The following is a 22,052-nucleotide window of genomic DNA, read 5'->3' on the forward strand; positions in this document are numbered from 1 at the left end:
CGCCTTCAGTAGGCTTTAAGTCTGCTCAAGATTTGGGAAAATTGATTTTTTGATGGATAAGAGCATAAGGAAGCTGGTTGTTGGCACAACCGCTATATGATTACAAGAAAGTATTCTAGTTTTGGAGGACACTGATAAGATGAAAGTGTTTATTCTGGATGAATAAGGTAGCCTGACTTTCTGATATTTTTAAGGTATCGCTAAGGGGGCAAAGTAAAGGTAACTTGGGTACCTTAGTACTGCATTTCAATACATTAAAGTGCAGGTTTCTTGTAAGTTTTTCCCTATATCTGAACCTACTGAGTCTGTAACATTTTTTAACTCTGTTGCTCTTGAATAGTGTGCATCCATAACACTGATAGGTGCCTGCAGCCTTTACTGCACCTTCTGTAAATCTTTTTCTATGGGAAATATGTTTAAATGGTCTTAATGGTCTGATGGAGACAAGCCCTTTTTTACAGATCTTGAGGTCCTCAGGAGGACAAGCAGATCATAGGTAGTCCACTGAAGCAGAACACCTCTTTGATTCTGCAGGTCATGAAGTTGTCCGCTAGCCGGGGTCCTGGGGCTAAAGGTCTCCTAAGGCCTATATAAAAGAAGTCTAAGTCCTGTGAAGTTCTGGAGGTCCACACAATCAGGGATCCTCTCTCCTGCAGAGTCTAGGAGTTGCGTAGGATCAGCTCCCGTTCTATTAATCAACAGGATAAACAGGGGAAGCTGGGAAGTGAAGAACACCATTGTTCTTTTTCCTCCACTGGTTAGCCCCCAAGTCTTCAGGTTTATCTAGATTAGGAAAAGAGATCCAGGCTAGGTTGGAGTTAGCCAATATATGCAGGCCAGTTAGGCTACTTGGGTTGCTGAAGAGCCTCACAAGATTTCCTGGGGTAAGGAGTAAAAAGAGAAGCCCCACAGAGTAAAGAATCCTTTCCTTGCTCCCTCTGGCCAATTTCCTAGTGCTTTCCGTGCATGGAGGAGTGGGTCAGGGGTTCTTTACTCCAAGTGCCTCCTGCATGGGACCAGGGAAAGAGCAGGAAGTGGCTGACAGAATGGGGAAGGGCTTTTCACTCCATGGGACCTGCTATGTGGAGACACAGGACATCATCAGGGTGGACATAGAATCATAGGGTTAGAAGGGACTGCAAGGGTCATCTAGTCTAACCTCCTTCAAAGATCCAGGATTTGGATTTTCAAAGATCCCCCCCCCCCAGCACCTCAATCCTCTGCCCTAGCCCCGAGCCCCCTACCACACTCCAAACCCCTTGGTCCCACTCCCATCACACATCACCTCCCTATTGGTACACATAACAAAATCATTCCACACATGGATATAAAAAATTGGAGGGAACATTGCTATCCAGCCTCCTTTTGAAATCCTCCAGAGAAGGAGCTTCCACAACTTCCCTGGGCAGTCTCATGACATTCTTTATGCCACAGCATCCCTGGCATGGAGCCAAGCAACAGCAACAGGTGATGGGTATTTGGGATTGCTCCTCCATGTTGCCTCCAATCTTCCCATTCCATCCGTTCTTTCCCCACACAGATCTTAGGTCTTTAAGGAAGATTTTAAAAATTAGCTGTTACTGTCTCTTTAATGGAAGTTTTTTTTCTTTTTTTAAATTAATGGGCTTTGTACAGTGATACAGTAGGAACATAGACACTGTCATATTTGATCAGACCAGATCTCTATCCAGTCCAGTATGCTGTTTCTAGCAGTGACCAGTGCCAGCCTTCACAGGAAGGAGTAAAAAATCTTGTAGCTAACATGAAATAACTTGCCTCTAGGGGAATGTTTATTCCTAAGCCTCCTCAATTAGTGACCATCTTATGGCCTGAAAGTTGAGGGTTTATATCCCTTTTAAATTATTTTTTTATCCTAGCTAATGCATTTGTGAAAGAGGGTAAAGAAAATATAGATTTGTCACATCTTTACCTGTGAAGCAGAGATGTGACATCCTGTAAACTAATTACAGAATAGTTCATTCTAGTCAGTTGTTCAAGGGTAGTGTACAGTTCCATTATTAAATCCTTTTTTGTATGCTTCAACATTAACTTTAACTTAAAATACTTAAAGGTTACTTAAACAACCTTTTGGAATTGGAATTGGAAAATACAGGACAGCTACACAGAATCATGGATTTGGTGATGAGTTTGCTGTCCAATTGCAGCATAGATGCTATTTGTATCATGGACATAACCTAACCATGTTTAGCCACATCTTATAAGCATTCTAAAGCCAACCACATATTCACATTACAAACTGCAATGCAGCCAGGTCTGGGGACAACCATGCTGTAAACAGATCCTCTCTCTTTATTATACCCATAGTGGATGGTTACAATGCTCTAACAGAGTCAGTGTGAAACACTTTTACTAAATTATAAAAGTTAATTAATATTTTATTGATTTCAGCTATCTGTGGCAAATAAAGTAGTTCAATCTATTAGAAAAACAACTCACAAAATATATGAGTCTGGCCCTGGTGCACAAACTATCTGTAAGTATCATTTTTAGTACTATAATCAGTATGACAGAATATCCTCTCTACCACAAAGCAGTGTGTAGGACTGAGACCACGGTTGCAGATAATAATCTGTTTCCTTTTCATTCTCCTACAGATTTAGCTCCTGGAGGTTCAGATGACTGGGCTTATGATCTTGGCATTAAGTATTCTTTTACCTTTGAACTTCGGGACAGAGGAACACATGGATTTTTGCTTCCTACAAATCTAATTAAACCCACTTGTATGGAAGCACTTAGTGGTATCAAAGCAATAGCTTTACACGTTACCAACAATGTTTAATGTGCTATATTTTAATTTGGCATTTCATTGCTTGAATTGGTAATTTAGGTGACCCGATGGGCAGTGTCATTCATTCGAGTGTGGTTTTTTTTTTAGTTCACTCAAATAAAAGGAATTACTTACTGAGTTATTATAATTATTATTTGTTTAGGAGCAACAGGTTGGTGTTTCATTCATTATCTTTCACCTTGACATATATTAAATTGCTTCACAATTTGGCTTAAATGTAGCCATCTGTAGAGTGAGAAGGGTAGTGACAGATAAACTACAACCGTGCAAATGCAACCTCCCAAGCCCAATAATATTCAAACAAATACATGTTGTCAGTTTTAGTACCTCTTTAGTGTTTGCTTTTGGAGAATTTTTGAATAATCCAGTTCACTCACACCAACAATGGTGAAAAGCAACTTTTAAAACAAATTGTAATATTTGTACCTGAAGTGCTTGTGTAACCCACTGATGACAATGTTACAGGTACCTCCCTGTGCCAGATCCACAGAGGGTATGAATGTCTTACAACCCCAGCTAGAGAGCCATGGCTCTGTAGCCATGATGTAGCCACGTATGTTTTTAGCACTAGAAGTCCCTGGTTTAATCCCTCATGTTTCGGCCAAGATGGTGGCAGTTACCTTTGAGGTGCCTCGCCATGGAAGTGGGAACAACACCATATGACTGAGCTAACCACTCACTATTACGCAACACAGCTCAAATGTCCAATATTCCCAATCAGGCCAGCATCTGAACAGACTGAAGAGATATGCCTATGGAAAGTCCAGTCAAAAAGGGAAACTCGCAGTATCCAGTCAGACGTACTGACCAGACACCAAAAGTCTGCTTACTGCGGGGCGCTGGAGGTATCACGTGATTAACCCTCGCCAGTCCCTGCATAGCCAGGGCCGCCTCCTACCTACAGGCAGGCACCTTGTCAGGCTGCAGCAGCTCCTATCCCAGCCTCGGAGCAAAGGACGGCCAACTGGTGCGGGAGGGAGATGAAGGTGATCCAGTAAGCGATGGGGAGAAGGGGTGAGTGACGAGGGCGAGGCTTTGGGGAGAAGAGGCAGAGGAGGAGCGAAGCCTGGGGGAGCAGCTGGTGAAGGGGGCAGAACCTCAAGGGATAAAGTGGAGCAGGGGTGGAGCCTTGGGGGGAAGAGGCAGGTCAGGGGTGAGGCCTTGAGGGATCCCTTTACCAGCAATTAGAAAGGCGGCAACCCTACTTCTCTACCCCAGGCTAGGCCCCGCCCCCCTCATTTCAGGCCCCGCCCCTTCTCTTCCGCTGACCAGGCTCCTCCCTCATTTCAGGCCCCGCCCCCTTCGTTTTCCCTGACTAGGCCCCACCCTTCCGCATTTCAGCCTCGACGTCTCGTCCCCCGCCTCCCCCCCGGCTCATCGTTGCCCTGCGCGGCCGGAAGTTGCGCTGTTACGCATGATCATGGCGGCCCGGCGGCTTCCGGTGAGCCAAGGCTCCTCCTCCCGACGGCGGCGGCAGCAGCGGCGGCGGCGCTGGGGCCGGCCGGTTCGTTGCGCTGCTTTCCCGGCAGCCCCTGGGCTTGGGAAGCGCCGTTCGGTTGCCGGAGCGGGCCGCGCTCCTTGTCTTCCTCCCCGTGTGGCTCGGCGCGCAGGCCCGGGAGGACGGACTCCCCCCTCGCCCCCTCCCACCCTCTCCGCCCCGGGCGGCGGCGGAGGAGGCGGCGGGGACCGGCCAGGCAGCGGAAGGAGCAGGTGAGTGTGGCGCCCCGGCGGGGAAACCGGGCCTGGGAGGGGCGGGGCTCCCCCCCCCGGCGAATAGGCCCCTCCCCCCACCGCCGCGAGGAGCAGGCCAGCGGGGCCCCGCATCCCCGTGCGGCGGGAGGAGGGGAGCTCGGTGCTGGCGGCGGCGCCTCCCCACCCGCGCCGCCATCCTGCGCCCCGCGGGCCGGCCAGAGCGGCTGCAGAGGCCGGGGGTCCCGGTGGAAGCGCTGGGCTGAGGGGCTGTGGCTTGGGAGGGCAGCGGGGCCGAAGGGTGATGGCAGGTGGCTCCCGGGCAGGGAGTCGGAGAGCAGCTGGTGGGGGGCGCGGGTTGTGCCAGGCCATGGGGGGGAAGGGGGAATCGTGATGCAAGGGCAGGCGGGAGCGGATCGGCCCCAGGCTGTGGGGGCGACTCTGCCCTGGCGCTGAGATGAGAATGGGGGGCGGGTTGGGAGAGAGGAATGGGGGGAAGATTGTGCGGGGTGTGATTTGTGAGAAGAAGCAGGGGTAGAGCTGTGGGTCAGACAAGGCACCGATCAGCCAGAGAGCCTGCGACACTTGAACTGCCAGCTAGACCTGCCATCCTACCATTTCTGTGGTTGATACTTTACAGAGGGGAACCCTGTTGTGGGCTCCTCATTGCCTCCCAGATATGTGATCTCTGTCCTCTGTGGGCTTCAGGGTACTGGGGTCCCTGTCACAGCTGCTGAGAGTAGTGAAATGTAATCAGCCTTTTTAGCTGAATTTAGAACTTGTCAGCCCTTATAGCATTGATCCTGAACCTTGGTGCTTTTGTCTTTTCTTTAAAGTCTTCTGTCATTGACGACCATCTAGAACTTGTAGTTTAGGCCAGTGGTTTTCAACCTTTTTACCTTGTGACCCAGTTGAAGAAAATTGTTGATACCCGTGACCTAACATAATATCTTTTCACTAGAGTTTTCATAAAATCATAATATTGCAATACATTCCAGCTTAACTCACTTTACATACCTAACACTAGACATTAGTCTTAGTAAGCTATGGTAAGGAGTGTGGGAGGTGGCCCAGAGTGGGGCAGAGGGTGGTGTGTGGGGGTGAGTGCTCTAGGGTGGAGCTGGGGATGAGTGGTTCAGGGTGCAAGAGGGGGCTCAGGGCTGGGACAGAGAGTTGCGATGCGGGGGTGAGGGCTGTGGGATGGCGCTGGGGTTGAGGCATTCAGGATGCAGGAGGGGGCTCAGGGCTGGGGCAGAGAGTTGGGATGCGGGAGGGTGAGGGCTCTGGCTGGGGGTGCAGGCTCTGGGGTGGGGCCAGGGATGAGGAGTTTGGGGTGCAAGCAGGCTGCCCAGGGCTGGGGCCAGAAGACTCCCCCCTGTCCTCTCCCTGCCAGCAGCAGCTAGCTCTGGGTGAGGGGCCTTTCTGTGTCTCCCCCTTCTGGCTCTGGGGCTGGGGGAGAGGCCCGCCGTAGCCCTGCAAGCCCCAACTTGCTCCCCTCCCCAATTCCCGCCCACCCCCACCTCTCTCCTCTCCAGGTCCCTGCTGTGCGGCCCTTGAGAGCTGCTGCGCAACAACGATCTTTATAATTTTAATTAGCTAGTCTGTTATGTGTCTGACATTCCATGACCCGGTACTGGGTCATGATGCGTACTTTGAAAAACATTGGTGTATGCTGATGGCCCAGGTCCTCAAAGGCATTTAGGTGCCTGATTCCCATTGAAATCAACAGGAGTCGGGTGCTTACATATCCTTGAGGATATGGGTTTGTGTGACTAGTATTATAGATTCTTCCTTTTGTCTCCAGCATCACACCTGGGGATTTCTACTGGCTCCTCGCTAGACCTAGACCATTGCTTTTTTTTAGATTGGTCTGCTTCAAGACATTTTGCAGTGTAGATTCTACTGTACAATAGATTGTGTGCTACTGAATGGGACCTAATGGGAACTGGCCGTTGCATTTAAAGACAAAGGACTTATCTTCACTACAGGGGGGAGTTATGCTAGTATCTGGAATTGATGTAGCTTAGGTCAATTTACCACAGTGTCTTCACTCCACTGCCTCAATGGGAGACTCTCTCTGGTCGACTTGCCTTAATCTTCTTGGGGAGCTGGAATAATAGGGTTGACTGTCGATGTAGCGGGTTTTCACTAGATCGATCCCAGCAGTGTCAATCTCCCCGTAGTGAAGACCAGGCCTTAGTATGGTAAAAGTTGTTTTGGGAAGTGGCTCCCTACCTTTTCAGACAAAATGTGAAATACCATGCATATAAGACATCATCCATACTTTTTTTTATTGCTTACCTTTTTCTGTAATCCTAGGGACTGAATTGTTGCATTTTACCAATAGCACGCTAACCCCAATTCACAAATGTAAACACATTGCTATCAGAAAAGAAGTACTTGTGGCACCTTAGAGACTAACCAATTTATTTGAGCATGAGCTTTCGTGAGCTACAGCTCACTTCATCGGATGCATACCGTGGAAACTGCAGAAGACATTATATACACACAGAGACCATGAAACAATACCTCCTCCCACCCCACCGTCCTGCTGGTAATAGCTTATCTAAAGTGATCATCAAGTTGGGCCATTTCCAGCACAAATCCAGGTTTTCTCACCCTCCGCCCCCCCCCCCCCAAACTCACTCTCCTGCTGGTAATAGCCCATCCAAAGTGACAACTCTCTTTACAGTGTGTATGATAATCAAGGTGGGCCATTTCCTGCACAAATCCAGGTTCTCTCACTCCCTCACCCCCCTCCAAAAACCACACACACAAACTCACTCTCCTGCTGGTAATAGCTTATCCAAAGTGACCACTCTCCCTACAATGTACAATGTAGGGAGAGTGGTCACTTTGGATGAGCTATTACCAGCAGGAGAGTGAGTTTGTGTGTGTATGGGGATGGGGGGGGGGGGGTGAGAAAACCTGTAGCTCACGAAAGCTCATGCTCAAATAAATTGGTTAGTCTCTAAGGTGCCACAAGTACTCCTTTTCTTTTTGCGAATACAGACTAACACGGCTGTTACTCTGAAACATTGCTATCAGTTACTTACCATTATTGGTCTATACACTTAAGATGATAAAGATGCTTTGTGTTAAATAAGAGGTGTAGTTTACTTAAAAAAGAAGCCATGTTCATAGCAGAGGGTTGTAAAAACCCAACTCTGAGTAATTATTTGTTGCATGTCAGACACAAATTTTCATGTGTAACTTGAAGACTGGTAATTTGGTTTTAATTTTAAGTTGACATTCCAGTTTTTGTATGTTATGCATCTGAAAATTGGCTTCTCTATATGAACATACAACATTTAACCTTTTTTTAGCACTCTAATGTGTGGAGAAAAGTGTCATTATTTATCTCTTAATGACATTAGTTTGCTATATCCCAGAATACCGTAGCATAATCAGTGTACAGTTAAATTTTTAAAAATATTTTCAATTTAAAAAAAGACTTGTTTTCTAATGGGATATTATTTATAGCCAGAGCTGGCTTAGACTTGCTGGGGCCCAGGGCCAAAGCCCACCCCTGAGAGCTTCAGCCCTGTGCGGTGTGGCTAAGGTTACAGGCCTCCTGCCTGGGGCTGAAGCCCTTGCACCTCGGCTTTGAAGTGGGGCTTGGGCTTTGCCGCTGTACCCACCCCCTCACACGCTCGGTGGTGAGGGTTGGCTTGGCTCAGCTTTGGTCCCCACTCCTGGGGTCCTGTAGTAATTTTCGTTGTCAGAAGGGGGGTGTGGTGGAATGAAATTTGAGAACTCCTGATTTATAGCATTTTAAAGATGGACACTATTCAACATGGCAGAGGATGATAACTTGTACAGTCAGGCAATACACATAAATTGCCTTGCTTGTTAGTGCCACCTTATTATCATTTGTTCTTTTAGTTTTTACATTTCACTTAGACAATGAAAATAGTCTACTCAGTGCCACTTTTGTTTATAATCAGTTTCCATTTACTCTCAATTGCTAGCTTTTCTACTGAAGCAGGATGCTATTATTGCAAGGGAAAGTGTTCGTTTTTTCTGCTTTTTAAAACAAAATCAGTGATAAATCAACAATGTTTCATGTGAACATTTTTGTTAACTTTAGATTTTGTGAAATTGTATTTTTACAAAATCTAAATGTTGGACTACATTTGAATTATAGGTATATCATTACTATTAATTTAAATGTACACTATATTCTATCCTGAATCATGGCATAGTATCATAGTATAGCAGCTGCTGTTACTTAAGTAAACCCAGTGGGTGTAATCTCCTTCAAGTGTGTAATAAAAACCAATGATTTAAAAAAAAATTATTTGTATTGAAATTGGATTTTTTATTTAAATACCAACTTATTTAAAAAAAACTATTTAAAATTAAATGTGAAATTATGACAGTTTATTAAGGCCTACATTTATTATAATATATTAAAATAATGTAAAGTAAATATTAAGCAGTACACGTTTGCTACAGAAGTCTTAAAGAAAGTCAAACCACTGAACTGGTGGAAATCACTGACTAAGCACCTAGAACCAGAATTTGTTGAAGTACTAGACCAGCTTTTGACAGCAATAGTTTCTTCTGTAGGTGTAGAGAGAGTGTTTTCTTCATTTTAGAGTGGTAGCCGTGTTAGTCTGTATCGGCAGAAAAAACAAGGAGTACTTGTGGCACCTTAGAGACTAACAAATTTAGTGGGACCACTTCATCAGATACATGCAGTAGATACATGCAGTAGAAAATACAGTAGGAAGATACATATAGATACACACAGAGAACATGAAAAAATGGGGGTTGCCATACCCAACTCTTAACGAGACCAATCAATTAAGGTGGGGTTCTTAGCAGCAGGAGGAAAAAAAAAACTTGTGTAGTGATAATCAGGATGGCACATTTCAAACAGTTAACAAGAAGGTGTGAGTAACAGTAGGGGGAAAAACCTATCCTTGCAACAAAGCCCGTTGCCAACTCTGCCCACATATCTATTCAAAGGACACCATCAGAGGGCCTAGTCACATCAGACACACTATCAGAGGTTCGTTCACCTGCACATCTACCAATGTGATATATGCCATCAAGTGCCAGCAATGCCCCTGGACACTCAATTACAGACCTAAAAGTTGCAATTATTCAACAAAAACATTTCAAAAACAGACTCCAACGAGAAACAGCAGAACTGGAATTAATTTGCAAACTGGACACCATTAAATTATGCTTGAATAAAGAGTGGGAGTGGATGAGTCATTACACTAACTAAAAACTATTTCCCCATGCTAATTATCCCCCTACTGTTACTCACTCCTTCTTGTCAACTGTTTGAAATGGGCCATCCTGATTATCAGTACAAAAGTTTTTTTTTCCTCCTGCTGATCATAGCCACCTTAATCGATTGGTCTCGTTAAGAGTTGGTATGGCAACCCCCATTTTTTCATGTTCTCTGTATATATATCTATATCTGTATATCTATATCTTCCTACTGTATTTTCCACTGCATGTGTCTGATGAAGTGGCTTATCCCATGAAAGCTTATGCTCAAATAAATTTGTTAGTCTCTAAGGTGCCACAAGTACTCCTCGTTCTTTCTTTATTTTAGTTTATTCAGCTAGTTCAGTTCCATGACTATCTTGAACGACATGGTGACTAGAAACAATCAATTCAATTCACTAACTACAGATAATACTTGCTTTGTTTAATAAATCAGTTCTAAATGCAAAATGTTTTCCTCCAGGGTAGATTGGAAGAGGCCCTGGAGGTTTTTCGCCTTCTTCTGTAGCATGGGGCACGGGTCACTTGCTGGAGGAGACTCTGCTCCTTGAAGTCTTTAAATCATGATTTGAGGGCTTCAATAGCTCAGACATAGGTGAGAGGTTTATCGCAGGAGCGGGTGGGTGAGATTCTATGGCCTGCATTGTGCAGGAGGTCAGACTAGATGATCATAATGGTCCCTTCTGACCTTAATATCTATGAATCTATGTTTTGGTAAACTTTTTTCTCACATACTCAGTACCTATAAGGTAATTTATTAAACTAATACAAAAATTTAAAATGCTCTTTGTGCATTTAATTGAATTTGTTTCCATCCAAATAGTTTGACACAATTCACAAGTAAAAAAAATTAATCATCTAGTAAACAAGAAATGCATTGTTCGCCATTTTCTAACATCATAAAAAGGGGAAAAAATAAGATTCCAAATACATGCAAGTTAAATTATATACAGTAAAAGCTGTGTTATTCTGCACTTTGCCAACTGAAAAACTCTAGAAACCAGCATTTTGGGAGGGCGTGCAGGACACCGTCTCTGGGAGTGAGTTTGGGTGTAGGAAGGGGAAGGGGGTTGGGGTGCGGGGGAAATTTTAGGGTGCCGGACTGGGCAGTGCTCACCTTGGGCGCCTCCCTACAAGTGGCAGCATGTCTCTGCTGCTGCTGCCCCCAGCCCGCTGGCTCAGCAGCTCCCATTGGCCTAGGACAGTGGCCAAGGGGAGCTGCGGAGGTGGCGCCTGCAGGCGGAGGCAGCGTGCAGAACCGCCAGAGCAACAGGGACATGTTGCCGCTTGCGGGGAGCTTCCCAAGGTGAGCACCGCCTGGATTTGGTGCCCCTGCCCTGAGCCCACTCCCGCTGCCAAACTCCCTCCCTCTTTGTTAACCGGAATTTCTGACTTACCAGCACACACACAGATATCTCCAATCCCATTCTCTCAACATGCCGAATAACAAAACTTGTACTGTAACAGCTTAAATAAGTGTCTGTAGATATAGTGTATCCTTCTGGTTAGCAAAAAGAAGTATCAAATTTTGTGTAAAGGCTGTATTTACTTGGAAATCAACATATTTTAATGGTTACCAGCTAATGAGAATCCGCCTTTCTTTAGGAAAATAATTAAAAAGTACAAATGCAATACAATATTAAAATCCATTATTTAAATTAAGGTTTCCTGCTTTTTGATTTAAATCATGATTAATATTGGTGATTTAAATCACTTTGATTTAAATTGTTCCACCCGTTACACATTATCATTAACAGAAGGAAGGAAAATATTACCCGAACGTTATTATTTGTATTGTTGTGGTGCCTGGGAGCCACCGTCATGGATCAGGACCCCGAACGAAAAGGCAGTCCTTGCTCCAGAGAGCTTACTATCTAACTATAAGAAAGAGACAACAAATGGATACAGATGCATTGATGGGGAGTACATGTGAATTCATTTGCAATATAGTAATACAGTTAATTCTGTTCACTAAATGTTATGTGTCATGCACTTGAAAAAGCTTCATTAATAATAAGCCATCTTTTGTACTGCAGAGTGGTATAGAAGTATCTACAAGAGAATAAGGTATAATTGTGTTCATGGTGTATTGCTATTTTTTTATAGTGCCGCCTTTGGATTGTATATAAATGGGGGGGGGGGGGAGGGGAAGCAGTATTTTGTTGTTAGACAGTTTAAATAATACAATTAACCCTGTAAATTGATTAAGTATTATAAAATTGATTTCCCTGTCCTGTTTTCCTTATTATTTTTCTATGATATTCATTAATAGTGATAAGATGTCGTCATGGAAGTTGCAAACTTCTAAATATTCCTAAATGTATTTAGTTACTAAGTTTTGTCATGTCACTGAAATAAATAGTTAACAGTAATTCCTTCTATTTAGATTAATTTAAAAAAGATATTTCCCAATTTTTTGCATTTAATGTATTTATTGACTGAGTTGGAAACTGTTGAGTGCTTAAGGCTCTATCCTCACTGGGGCTCAAACAAAATTTGTTGAACAAGTTGAAAGAGGAGACACAGAAGCAGATCAGATGGGATCAGGAGTCTGAACTGCATTGGTGATCATTGTAGGACTGTTTTTTCTTTGGACTGTGGTCAAGCAAGTGTAAAAGCACTTCTTAGAGAAACCTAGGAAGAATTAAAGTAATTTGCTGAATTTTATGGGGACACTACATTTCAATTGCTCTTGGCTATCTGTTAAATTGTTGGCTGAGAGAGTCAGAAATAAAACTTCCCCCTTAAAATTTTGGAATCCCTCCTTCCCTCTGCCTATACAAGAGTGCATATGGAGGAAGGCAAGGGGAATGTTCCTTATTCTTGCCACAACATAGTCAAAAACCAATTTTCCTCACTACTTGCATGTAAAATATCGACTGTATTTTGTGCATTTAATTTCCTTGGTTGTTGAAGAATAAAAAATTAGTGATTCAAATAAATGCATTCTACTTAATTTCATAAATGTGTGTTACAGTATATTTGGTTCTCAGATATGCTTGCCTCTGTCTCCATAACCATGCTTGGGCCCTGATCCTGTAACTGGCTCCAAATGCATGGATCCCCATGGAAGTCAGTGGGCCTTTATTCTAGGGTCTAGGGTCTGACCATGCAGATCTGATTACAGGATTGAGACCCTTATGTGCACTTTGATGGTCCTTGAAAGCAACATGCTGTGCGCTCATAGCATGCTGTTTTCACTTGGAATGGTTTGTCTCACCAATTTTTTTTCGGTTAGCAAAGTACATGATTCTCGTTGACAGCTGGAAACGTGCCAAAATTTAAAAATGGAATTGATCGTATGGTATCTGAACACATGCATACAAAACTCCATTTAAAAAAAAAACTTGGTGAAGTGTGAAAACACTTTTTCCATGTTCACAAAACTCAAATGGCTGGAGTTTAACTAAAAATTCTTTTGGCTCAAAAGAGTATGAAGCAATTATGGTCCAAAGTGTAATTTTTGTGTGAATGTTATAGGTGCCTAATAGCAGGTAGTTAAAATGAAAGTACCTCTTTAGTCATAAGTATGCTGTTATTATCACAATACTATAAAAGATCTATCCTTTTAAAATTGAAAATCATCTTAACTTTTCTGTAGCCATGAATTCTAAAAGTTTATTAGTTGCTGAGTGAAGAGTAAATTAAAAATAACCAGTTCTGTTTGTTGCCTTTGTTTTTTTGAAAATAAAGGGGCATTCTTCTTAAAAGGCAAGATGAATGGGAACCCCTTATCAGTGTGTTCCTATTCCATATATCATATGCTTCTACTATGCTCCTGTGACTCCTTTTTGTGCTAAATAATCTCATTTTACTCCCCTTTCATATGTTGACCCTCCCCCCATCCCATGCCGTCTTTCATACTGTTCTTGTAAACTTTTCTGTTTCAGATGTCTCTTTTAAAATGAAGCCTGTGAAAGTGAATGCAGTATTTGATGTGTGGTCTTACCATTAATATATACAATGCCTTTTTAATATATTCTGTATTCTCTTCCTCCTCCCCCCCCCCATCCAAGGATCTAATTGCATGGTACCTTAAAAATTATCCAGGTGTTTCGTTCAGTCTAAACTGTAGGGAACAACCTTGAACTGGAAGGGAGCTGGGCTAGTCTGGACTTGATGTTTCATTCTCTAACTTCGACAATTTATCTTTAGACTTTTTAACCACTGCTGCACATTGAGCTATCCACAATGACTCCTAATTATTTTTCTCAGAAGACTGGGCTAATTTGAACTCATCATCTATATACAAATTGAAATAATTTCTCCTGGTGTGCATTACATTGCATTTATTTACATTTCATTTGCTGTTATATTGCTCAGTCTTCTAGCTTCAATAGAACTTTCTGGAGTTCCTCAATATTCTCCACAGTTTTTACTAACCTAAATAACTTCTTGTTACTGGCAAGTTTTACTATTTTGCTGTCTGTCTTCACCCTTCAGATCATTAATAAATGTTAACCATTGTTTCTAATCCCTAGTACATCCTACAATTAACTTCTCTCACAGCATGTAGCAACCTTGCGCATACAATAAAAATGTGATAATGTGAACATTGATTATCTGAAAGAATGTTATGTCCCAAGCAAAGATTTGGATAAATAGTCAGGGGACTGGGAAAGCCTCTTGCAGAGCCCTAAGCTGTCTCCTGCAGTTTATAGAAGGGTTAAAGAGCTTAAGGAGTTCAGTGTCTAGTTTTCTACAGAGAGAGAACATTGCCCTGAAGTCAAAACTCAGAGAAAGAGCCAACATTCAGATAACCATGAGAGTCAGATAACGAAGTCTCAGTGTAGTGAAGAAATCAAGAGACATTGTCAAAGGTGCAAGAAATGTAAAATGTAGGTTACATTAGTAGTATTTTTTTCTTATGTAATGGATTTTTCTTAAAACTGCTTGTGGATTGTTTTCACACAGATTGGCTTTCCCAAGCTGATTTTTCTGTATAAATTGATATCACTTAAACAAATGGAGAATCATTTTGGACTCAGTTCTCCTTCCTTTGTAGCCTCTTTCTCCTGTCTCATATCCTCCTCTCCCCTTATAGCTTCCCTCCTTGGTCCCAGGTAAGACAGATTATGGCTAGGAAGATTTGTCAAACGTAAGGTGTATCTGTTTGCAAAATGTATTCAGTTCTTTTAGTAATCAGAAGTACATCAGCATTCTTTCTTTCAAGCACAGCAGTTGCAAACAGCCATACAATAACAAACCAGCATGAACAATGAGCATGGCTAAAGTATGGCAGGGGAGAGGAGAGGATGGCTGCCAATAAATTGTCATAAACAGTGAGGGGAGAAATGGGAATTCCTTAGAATCGTTAAGTTGCTAAACTGAGCCCTCTTTACCAGTCAAACCCCATCTCTCGAAAGAGTGATTAAATACCATTCAAAGTGCTCTTTACACTTGAAATCAGAGGTAATGGCCAAACACACATGACCAAAGAAAGCAGCTGTTTTGTGTTTGCTGCCTGAATGAGCAGAACAGCATCTGATGTTCTCCCAAAGGGATGTTGGGGAATCCAAAGCAGGTCATAGAATAAAATTTAAAACTTTCCTTGTTGGTGTTCAGTTGACTAGTTTGAACCAATTTTGTTGTTAATCAAAGGCATCCCTTTAATCAGGTACATTCCATTTATTTATGATTCTTCCGTTCCATTATTCGTCACCTCTGCAGAAATTCTCCTGTAATTTATAGCATAATAAATTTTTCTTGTGAATTCAGTGGCAGTAGCTCCAAACTAAAGGATTTTACAGTTTTGCTTTTTTTTTTGGTTGAAGTAGTACAAAATGTCAAAAATTAGAAGGAAGGTCACAGTGGAAAATACCAAGACCATATCCGATAGCACATCCCGAAGACCCAGTGTGTTTGAAAGGCTTGGACCCAGCACTGGAAGTACTGCAGAGGTGAGTTGTAAAAGTGTTTTTCTCTTCCTTCCCACCCCAGCATCTTCTCTTCCAGGACATTAGTGGGGTAGAGTTGTTCATGAGTACTGAATATTCAGTCATTAGTCATGTTAGTAAAGGTAAAGAGAACACATTCACACTTAGATGTTCAAGATATTATTAATCTTTAGATTTTCAAATTACTTGTGGTGTTCCAGCTTCTAGTGAGGAGCGGTAACAATGTACATTTACTAATATTTTTATAAACCTAAATTTTTTATCTGGCAGACTTAATGCTCATTGTTGGTTTTTAATAAAGTAAATTACTGGTGGATGGAAATCTCAGATAAATGGGAGTAAATGTGGACTCATTTGTTTGTTCTGCCACACTCACACCAATGGTATTTCCAGAAATGAGTGTGAAATTCACCTAGTAATGTCTGTCTCTTAGACACAGTGCCGTAACTGGCTGAAGACTGGCAACTGCCTCTATGGGAACACATGTAGATTCGTACATGGCCCTTCACCACGAGGTAAAGGCTATAGCAGCAGTTATAGAAGGTAAATCAAGAACTCACTTTGAATTGTTCACATGCTGTAGGAAAATAGCTTTTTCAAATGTGTCTTCTGTAAAAATTTGAAATGCTGTGGTGTGCCTAATGGTATGTTTTATCAGTAACCTTATTGGATTGTGAAGCTGCTGAAAACAAGTAACTTGGCAAGACGCAGTGGGTTTTCCCTGGATTTTCTTGTGTGTGTAACTTTTAAAAATAATTAATAAAGTGCTCTGGATGCAGATTAACTTCTTTTTCATAACAGTGTTTTAACCTGCCTTGAAATGGGACATGCAAGTACTTTAATAAATGGATTTTTGTGTAGTGTGTCACTGCAACTTCTGTCTTCCTCTCTTTCTGCTACTAAAATGCTGTTTTGCAACTGTTAAGGCAATACTTTCAAAATCACAGCCCATATCCCTTTGCCTTCACCAGTAACAGTATTTTTGTTGGAGAGTGAGGTGGCTGTTCTTTTTCTCCAGTTGTGAGGAGACATGCTAGGACAGTGGCTCTCAACTTTTCCAGACTACTGTGTCCCATTCAGGAGTCTGATTTGTCTCGTGTACCTCCCAAGTTTCGCCTTATTCAAAAACTACTTGCTTACAAAATCAGACAAAAAATATGAAAGTGTCACAGCACACTATTACTGAAAAATTGCTTGCTTTCTTATTTTTATCATATAATTATATATAAAATAAACCAATTGAAATGTAAGTATTAGAGCAGTATAAACAAGTCATTGTATGAAATTTTAGTTTGTACTGACTAAGCAAATATCTAGATGAGCTGATGTACCCACTGAAAGACCTCTGCTTCGCCCCAGAAATACACATGCCTCTGGGTGAGAACCACTGTGCTAGGATAGGAAAGTGTGGTTTCATGACCACCTCTGCAGACAAATGTCCAGCAGAGAGATTAAAAAAATGTGCCTTTGTTGTTAAGTAAAATGAATGCACTTTATAATGACTTATAATATTATACACAGTGCTATCTTTCAAAAAGGGCACTGTGTAGTAGCATGAGTCCATGCTGCCTAACCAGAACTGTATTCAGTAAGCCTGTATCATTCTTTCTGAAGGGAAAAAAATGATTTAATAATTTTCACTTCAGCACCTTTCATACAAAGATGTCACAAACATTAATAATGCTTCACAATGTCCCTTTGAGGTAGGAACTAGCCTCACTGTATAGATGGGTGAACTGAGGCACAGAAGTTGAGTGACTTGTTGAAGGTCAAACAGAATGTCTGGCATGGATGTTATGATTCTATTCCTAGCTCTGTTTCCCATTTCTATGCCTTAATCTTAAGACCATCCTAACTGTCATTGCTTATAAAGCTGTAGCAACTGGGATACAAAATACAAGTTATCTTTAAGCTTTTTTCTCAGTATGCAAGGGAACGTATTGTAATGTTATGTGCTGAATTCTCCAAACAGCAAAGGAAGAGAGGTGCTTCACATGTAAATGATTCTAAACTTACCTTTATGTGCTGAATGTCACTTTCCCTTGCTACAGTATTTGGAGCATTGAGTGTATAGCCCTTCTTGCTCATTTTTTTTTTAAAAAGATGTTTACTTTTAATGGCTAGCAGGTTTTTTGTTTTTAATTTTTTGCTTCATATAAAGGCATGAAGTTATCACTGGTATTCAGGAATAATGTTGGTTTACATCTTTGTTTATATTAACTCTTTTCTCCTGTAAGTTTTATATAAAAGTCAAATTACATAGCTTGCTGCTTACTGACTCGAAACTTTGGATAAGTGAGCAACCAGAGCATTTGGAAGCTTGCTTTAACTCATCTATAGGTCTTCGCAAGGCACAAAAGAGTCTGTTCTACGCTAAAGAATTTTGGCATCTTCTGTACCATTTTGTATCAGGGAACATCTGTCAAACACTATGTTCAAAGAACCTGTACAGTTATACTGTCTCCAAGTAAGTCTTGTAAATGCTTCCGTCTGCACTATTTCAGCTCAGACATGGTCAGTTCTACGGTATCTGGGAAGCCCAGGTGTTATGGTTGCACTGGGTCAGTTGATCCTCTCAGCGTAGTCCCATGATTGTCTTGCAAGCAATTTTGGTAGCAGAAAATATTGCCACCTGTCCCTGCCCCTCCGATTCCAGGCCTGCCCAAAAGAAGCCACAGTGATACTTAATGTATCTATCCTGACCATTACACCCTCCGCAAACCCTAACCCTAGGGTAGGAAAACAGGACACATATTAGCTTCTTCAAACTTCAGAAACATTAACATAAAACTTTATTTGTACTTTAACATTCCCTGTTCTCTCCCCATGGGCCTTGGTCTGTTAATGACAATCACAACATAAAATAGATCATCAGAGAGACACATCGGCACATATGCTGCATTCCTCTTGAGAAAATTTAATAACACACCAATAAATTACTATGTACGTTACTGGGGGACAAGGATGGCATCACGGTAAACAGCTGCCTGAGCCCTATCTTTGAGACATCAGAGTTACTCCACATCCCAAAGTGAATCCTAGTTCTCTACTTACCTGCTAATGGTACCTCAGTAGCCAGTTGTTCATCACTCCTCATATACTACCTGATGTCTGGTACACCTTCTTGAGGGATCATTTCATGACGTGAGGCATGAGGTACAAGATGACTGGCTGGACTTCATTACTTTTCCTGGAGAGATGTCTTCCCTCCGTGTCCTGGATTGTTATAGCAGAATCCAGGCACATAGTGCCATCAGCAGGTGTAGGGAGATCTGGTTGCCTTCTGCAATAGTGTTGTCATAGAGTTGTTTGAAGGCACAGCCCACGCTCATCGCAAACTATGCAAGCTGTACAAAACCACTTGAAACAATTGTTGGAACAAACCACCGATGAAACCAAATACAGCGTAAAGTTAACAGGTACAAATATGTGTATGATGTATTGAGAGGCACGACTAATAAGAGAGAGATGAACTGAAAACTCTGACGCAACCTTAATTACTGCCTCGCGACCACTCAAGCATAATATGCACACAGAATATACGCTATATATAAATATACATTGTACATGTCTGTGGTGTAGTTTATATATAAATCGAACTTAAACATTATTTAAAAGAAACAATTTCCAGTGTACCAGATGAAACATTTGTAGAAAATTCAGTCAGTTCATGGGGGTTTTTTTCTGTGCCCTAAACCAAAGTACCCAAACCAGCCAATGCCGCCTAAGCAACCACCTGCTAAGGAGTAAACCTATTAACTTAGTTTCACCAAATTACTTATTTTTACTGTCTTTGTTGTTTTGTTATTTGCAGGGGAAAAGGGTTTACCTTCATTTCACCTCAGTGTTTATCTCCCAAAGCAATAAAAGATGACAACCACACAATGCTTTTTTCTGCTTCTAATTTCCTGATGGCCTTCCTCATCTTAAAGTAGTTTTTAATAATGCCTAAATAAATTGAGCTGTTTTGGTTTCCAGCTTTTTCCAACTTAGAAATGTGTATTGAGAGTGGTGGGGTTGGTGGGTTTCCTCACTTATCCTGAAACTTAAGGAGAAAGCCCTACGCATTCTAGTAGCATCAGATTCTTGCTGTTGGAAGGTTCTGTTGCTTCTCTGATTTGCCCACAGAGGGTATTATGAGAACAATGCTTCAACCAGTGTTCTTGTGGCAAAGTATGTCATCCTTAGATTATATATGTAATCTCTCTGCCATGTAAATGAAATTTGGTCAATTCCACAAGTCCTCCCTCATGTAGCAAGTTTGGGATTTTTGATGGAACTCATTTTTAAATAAAATTGACACAAAACATTAAAAAAAAAAAACCACTTTTTGTAATGCTGAAAGCTATTTGTGGAGGGAACGAGTAGCATAGAGCGTCTTTGAAAAAATTTTGATACAGCTGAAAGGAACTTGTTTTAGAGGATTAAAAAATTACTTTTAAAAATGAGCTATAATTTACTTAAAACTGTAAATTTAAAATATGGTGCAAGTACACATATTAGGAAGGTGACTTTTAATTATATTTATGTGCAGGGTATTTTGTTGATTAGTACTGCTGGGAAAGAGAGCAGATGGAAAAACCCCTGTTACTGTTGAACCTTTCCCCTGACTTGTGTGTACAATTTTGCTGCACATTAAATATATTTAAAAGCAGGAGGAGGATAAATAGGAGTCACTGGCCTTTTTATTGGATCTTTTTAAGATAGTACCTTATGGCCATATTTAACATTTTAATGATGGAAAATATTGCAGAAGAGAAAATTGAAACATAAATAACAAGGCTTCAAATAAGCAATTTTTAAAAGTAGAAACAAATTTTATTTTTGTTCTAAAATAGCTGCATGTACAGGAAATACTTATTCCCAATCCCTCTAGGAAAAAAACAAATGCTCCGAGAAGTGGTTTTCCACCTTTTTTTCATTTGTGGATCCCTAAAAATTTTCAAGTGGTGGTGCAGATCCATTTGGAAATTCAACCTGTGGTCTGTGGTTCTCTGCCACAGAAGTCTTAGACTGAAAACTGGCTGAACAGAATTCAACTGTAGATGTTGCACGTGCTTGGCATGGCATTTGATGCAGCTTGAGAAAGGATGCTAACCTTTGGGCTTCTGTGGTAACAATAACACTTCTGGGTTTTGACCTGTAGGTGGGGGTAGTCACATACTTTTTATTGATAAGAAAAATTTCCCTTTTCTGGGATCTGAAACTTTATTTTCATAGTCACCTTTTGCAGATCCCTTAGACATAGTCTGTGGGCCCCCAGGGGTTGAAAACTTCTGTCCTGAAGCAAATGGAAGTTTCATTATTTCAAATATTAGACAGGCTTCCTGGAGCTAGTAGTTGATCAGTATCTTTCAGCGTAGCTATAACAAAATTGGTAAAGATATAAAGCTAATAACCTTACAGAATTATCTGAGATGAGCATCAGCAGTAGGAATTAACAGCCATTGCGGATTCACACAGCTCAGTATTCAGCTAGGTTTATTTAGTGAGAACAATAGATGGCTTTTAACTTAAAAGGCCGTGCATATCATTCACTTCAGCCCTTCTGTTTAAGGACTTGTCTAACCACAAAAGTTGTACTGATTTAATTGTACGGTTATATTTGGTATAAAGGTGCCTTATTCCAATACAAGGTATTCCCTAAGAGGGGGAATAAGCTATATTGGTATAAGGCACCTCTATACCATAACTACATCTGAACTAGGGGTGTTGTACTGTTGTAACTATTTCAGTTTTTAAAAAAATCATACACCTAATCAGGATAGTTATACGAGCACAAAAATTGCATGTAGTCTTGGCCTTAGGGTGCAGGTTGTTGAAACCTGAATTCAAGTAGGCTTCCTTTTGTTTGCAAAAAGGCCAAGGCAATGTGTGAGTGGCAACTTTGAATGATCTCTGCTCAAAGGCCTGGTCTATGTTCAGAGTTGCACTGGTTTAAATAAAAGTATGGTTTTTCTTTAAATCTAGTGCATCTTTGAATTTATACAGAGCCAGAGATAACTGGAAGGGTTTAGTGGGTCATGAGTGTGAAAACTACAGCTAGACAATAGTTGGGAAAAGGGAGACCTAGTCAGCCTGGCTGGAATTTTGAATACAGTTGTGAAAGTGAAGCTGCATCTGAGTTATAAGCTGCACTCAGCCCTGCATGTCAGTTTAATTGGACTAGTAATACAATATTGTACCAAGTCATTTTGCTTCCAGTAAAAAAATAACCCATTCCTGAAGTTCAGTCTTTCTTGACTGCTAGGAAGCTGTTACGTGATTTTAATTTCCGAAAGCTGTTTAGTAACACCAAACCCATTAAGATTTAACTAGTTTTCCTCACTTTTGCTGGGTGGGGATCTTAGGCGTCATGACTGAATTACTTAAAATCAAATTTTGTGAACAGATTTTTCTATAAAAATTAG

At 41.5% G+C, this 22,052-nt stretch overlaps 2 protein-coding genes across 2 annotated transcripts in view; both read left to right on the top strand.

The window, feature by feature from the left end:
* The window catches only part of CPB2 (carboxypeptidase B2), a 38,264-nt gene extending 35,338 nt beyond the window's left edge, over positions 1-2,926 (top strand). Inside the window, exons 10-11 of the mRNA XM_084628768.1 lie at positions 2,410-2,494; positions 2,616-2,926. Of these exons, the coding sequence (XP_084484894.1) occupies positions 2,410-2,494; positions 2,616-2,800 (270 nt within the window). The 3' untranslated portion in view covers positions 2,801-2,926. The remainder of the gene's footprint in view (positions 1-2,409; positions 2,495-2,615) is intronic.
* Positions 2,927-4,260: 1,334 nt separating this feature from the next.
* ZC3H13 (zinc finger CCCH-type containing 13) overlaps positions 4,261-22,052 on the top strand; it is a 56,569-nt gene continuing 38,777 nt past the window's right edge. The window contains exons 1-3 of the mRNA XM_084611760.1: positions 4,261-4,519; positions 15,523-15,645; positions 16,076-16,185. Of these exons, the coding sequence (XP_084467886.1) occupies positions 15,529-15,645; positions 16,076-16,185 (227 nt within the window). The 5' untranslated portion in view covers positions 4,261-4,519; positions 15,523-15,528. The remainder of the gene's footprint in view (positions 4,520-15,522; positions 15,646-16,075; positions 16,186-22,052) is intronic.

Source organism: Lepidochelys olivacea (genome assembly GCF_965140295.1).
Source record: "Lepidochelys olivacea isolate rLepOli2 genome assembly, chromosome: 1".
In the NCBI taxonomy this organism is placed as follows: domain Eukaryota; kingdom Metazoa; phylum Chordata; order Testudines; family Cheloniidae; genus Lepidochelys; species Lepidochelys olivacea.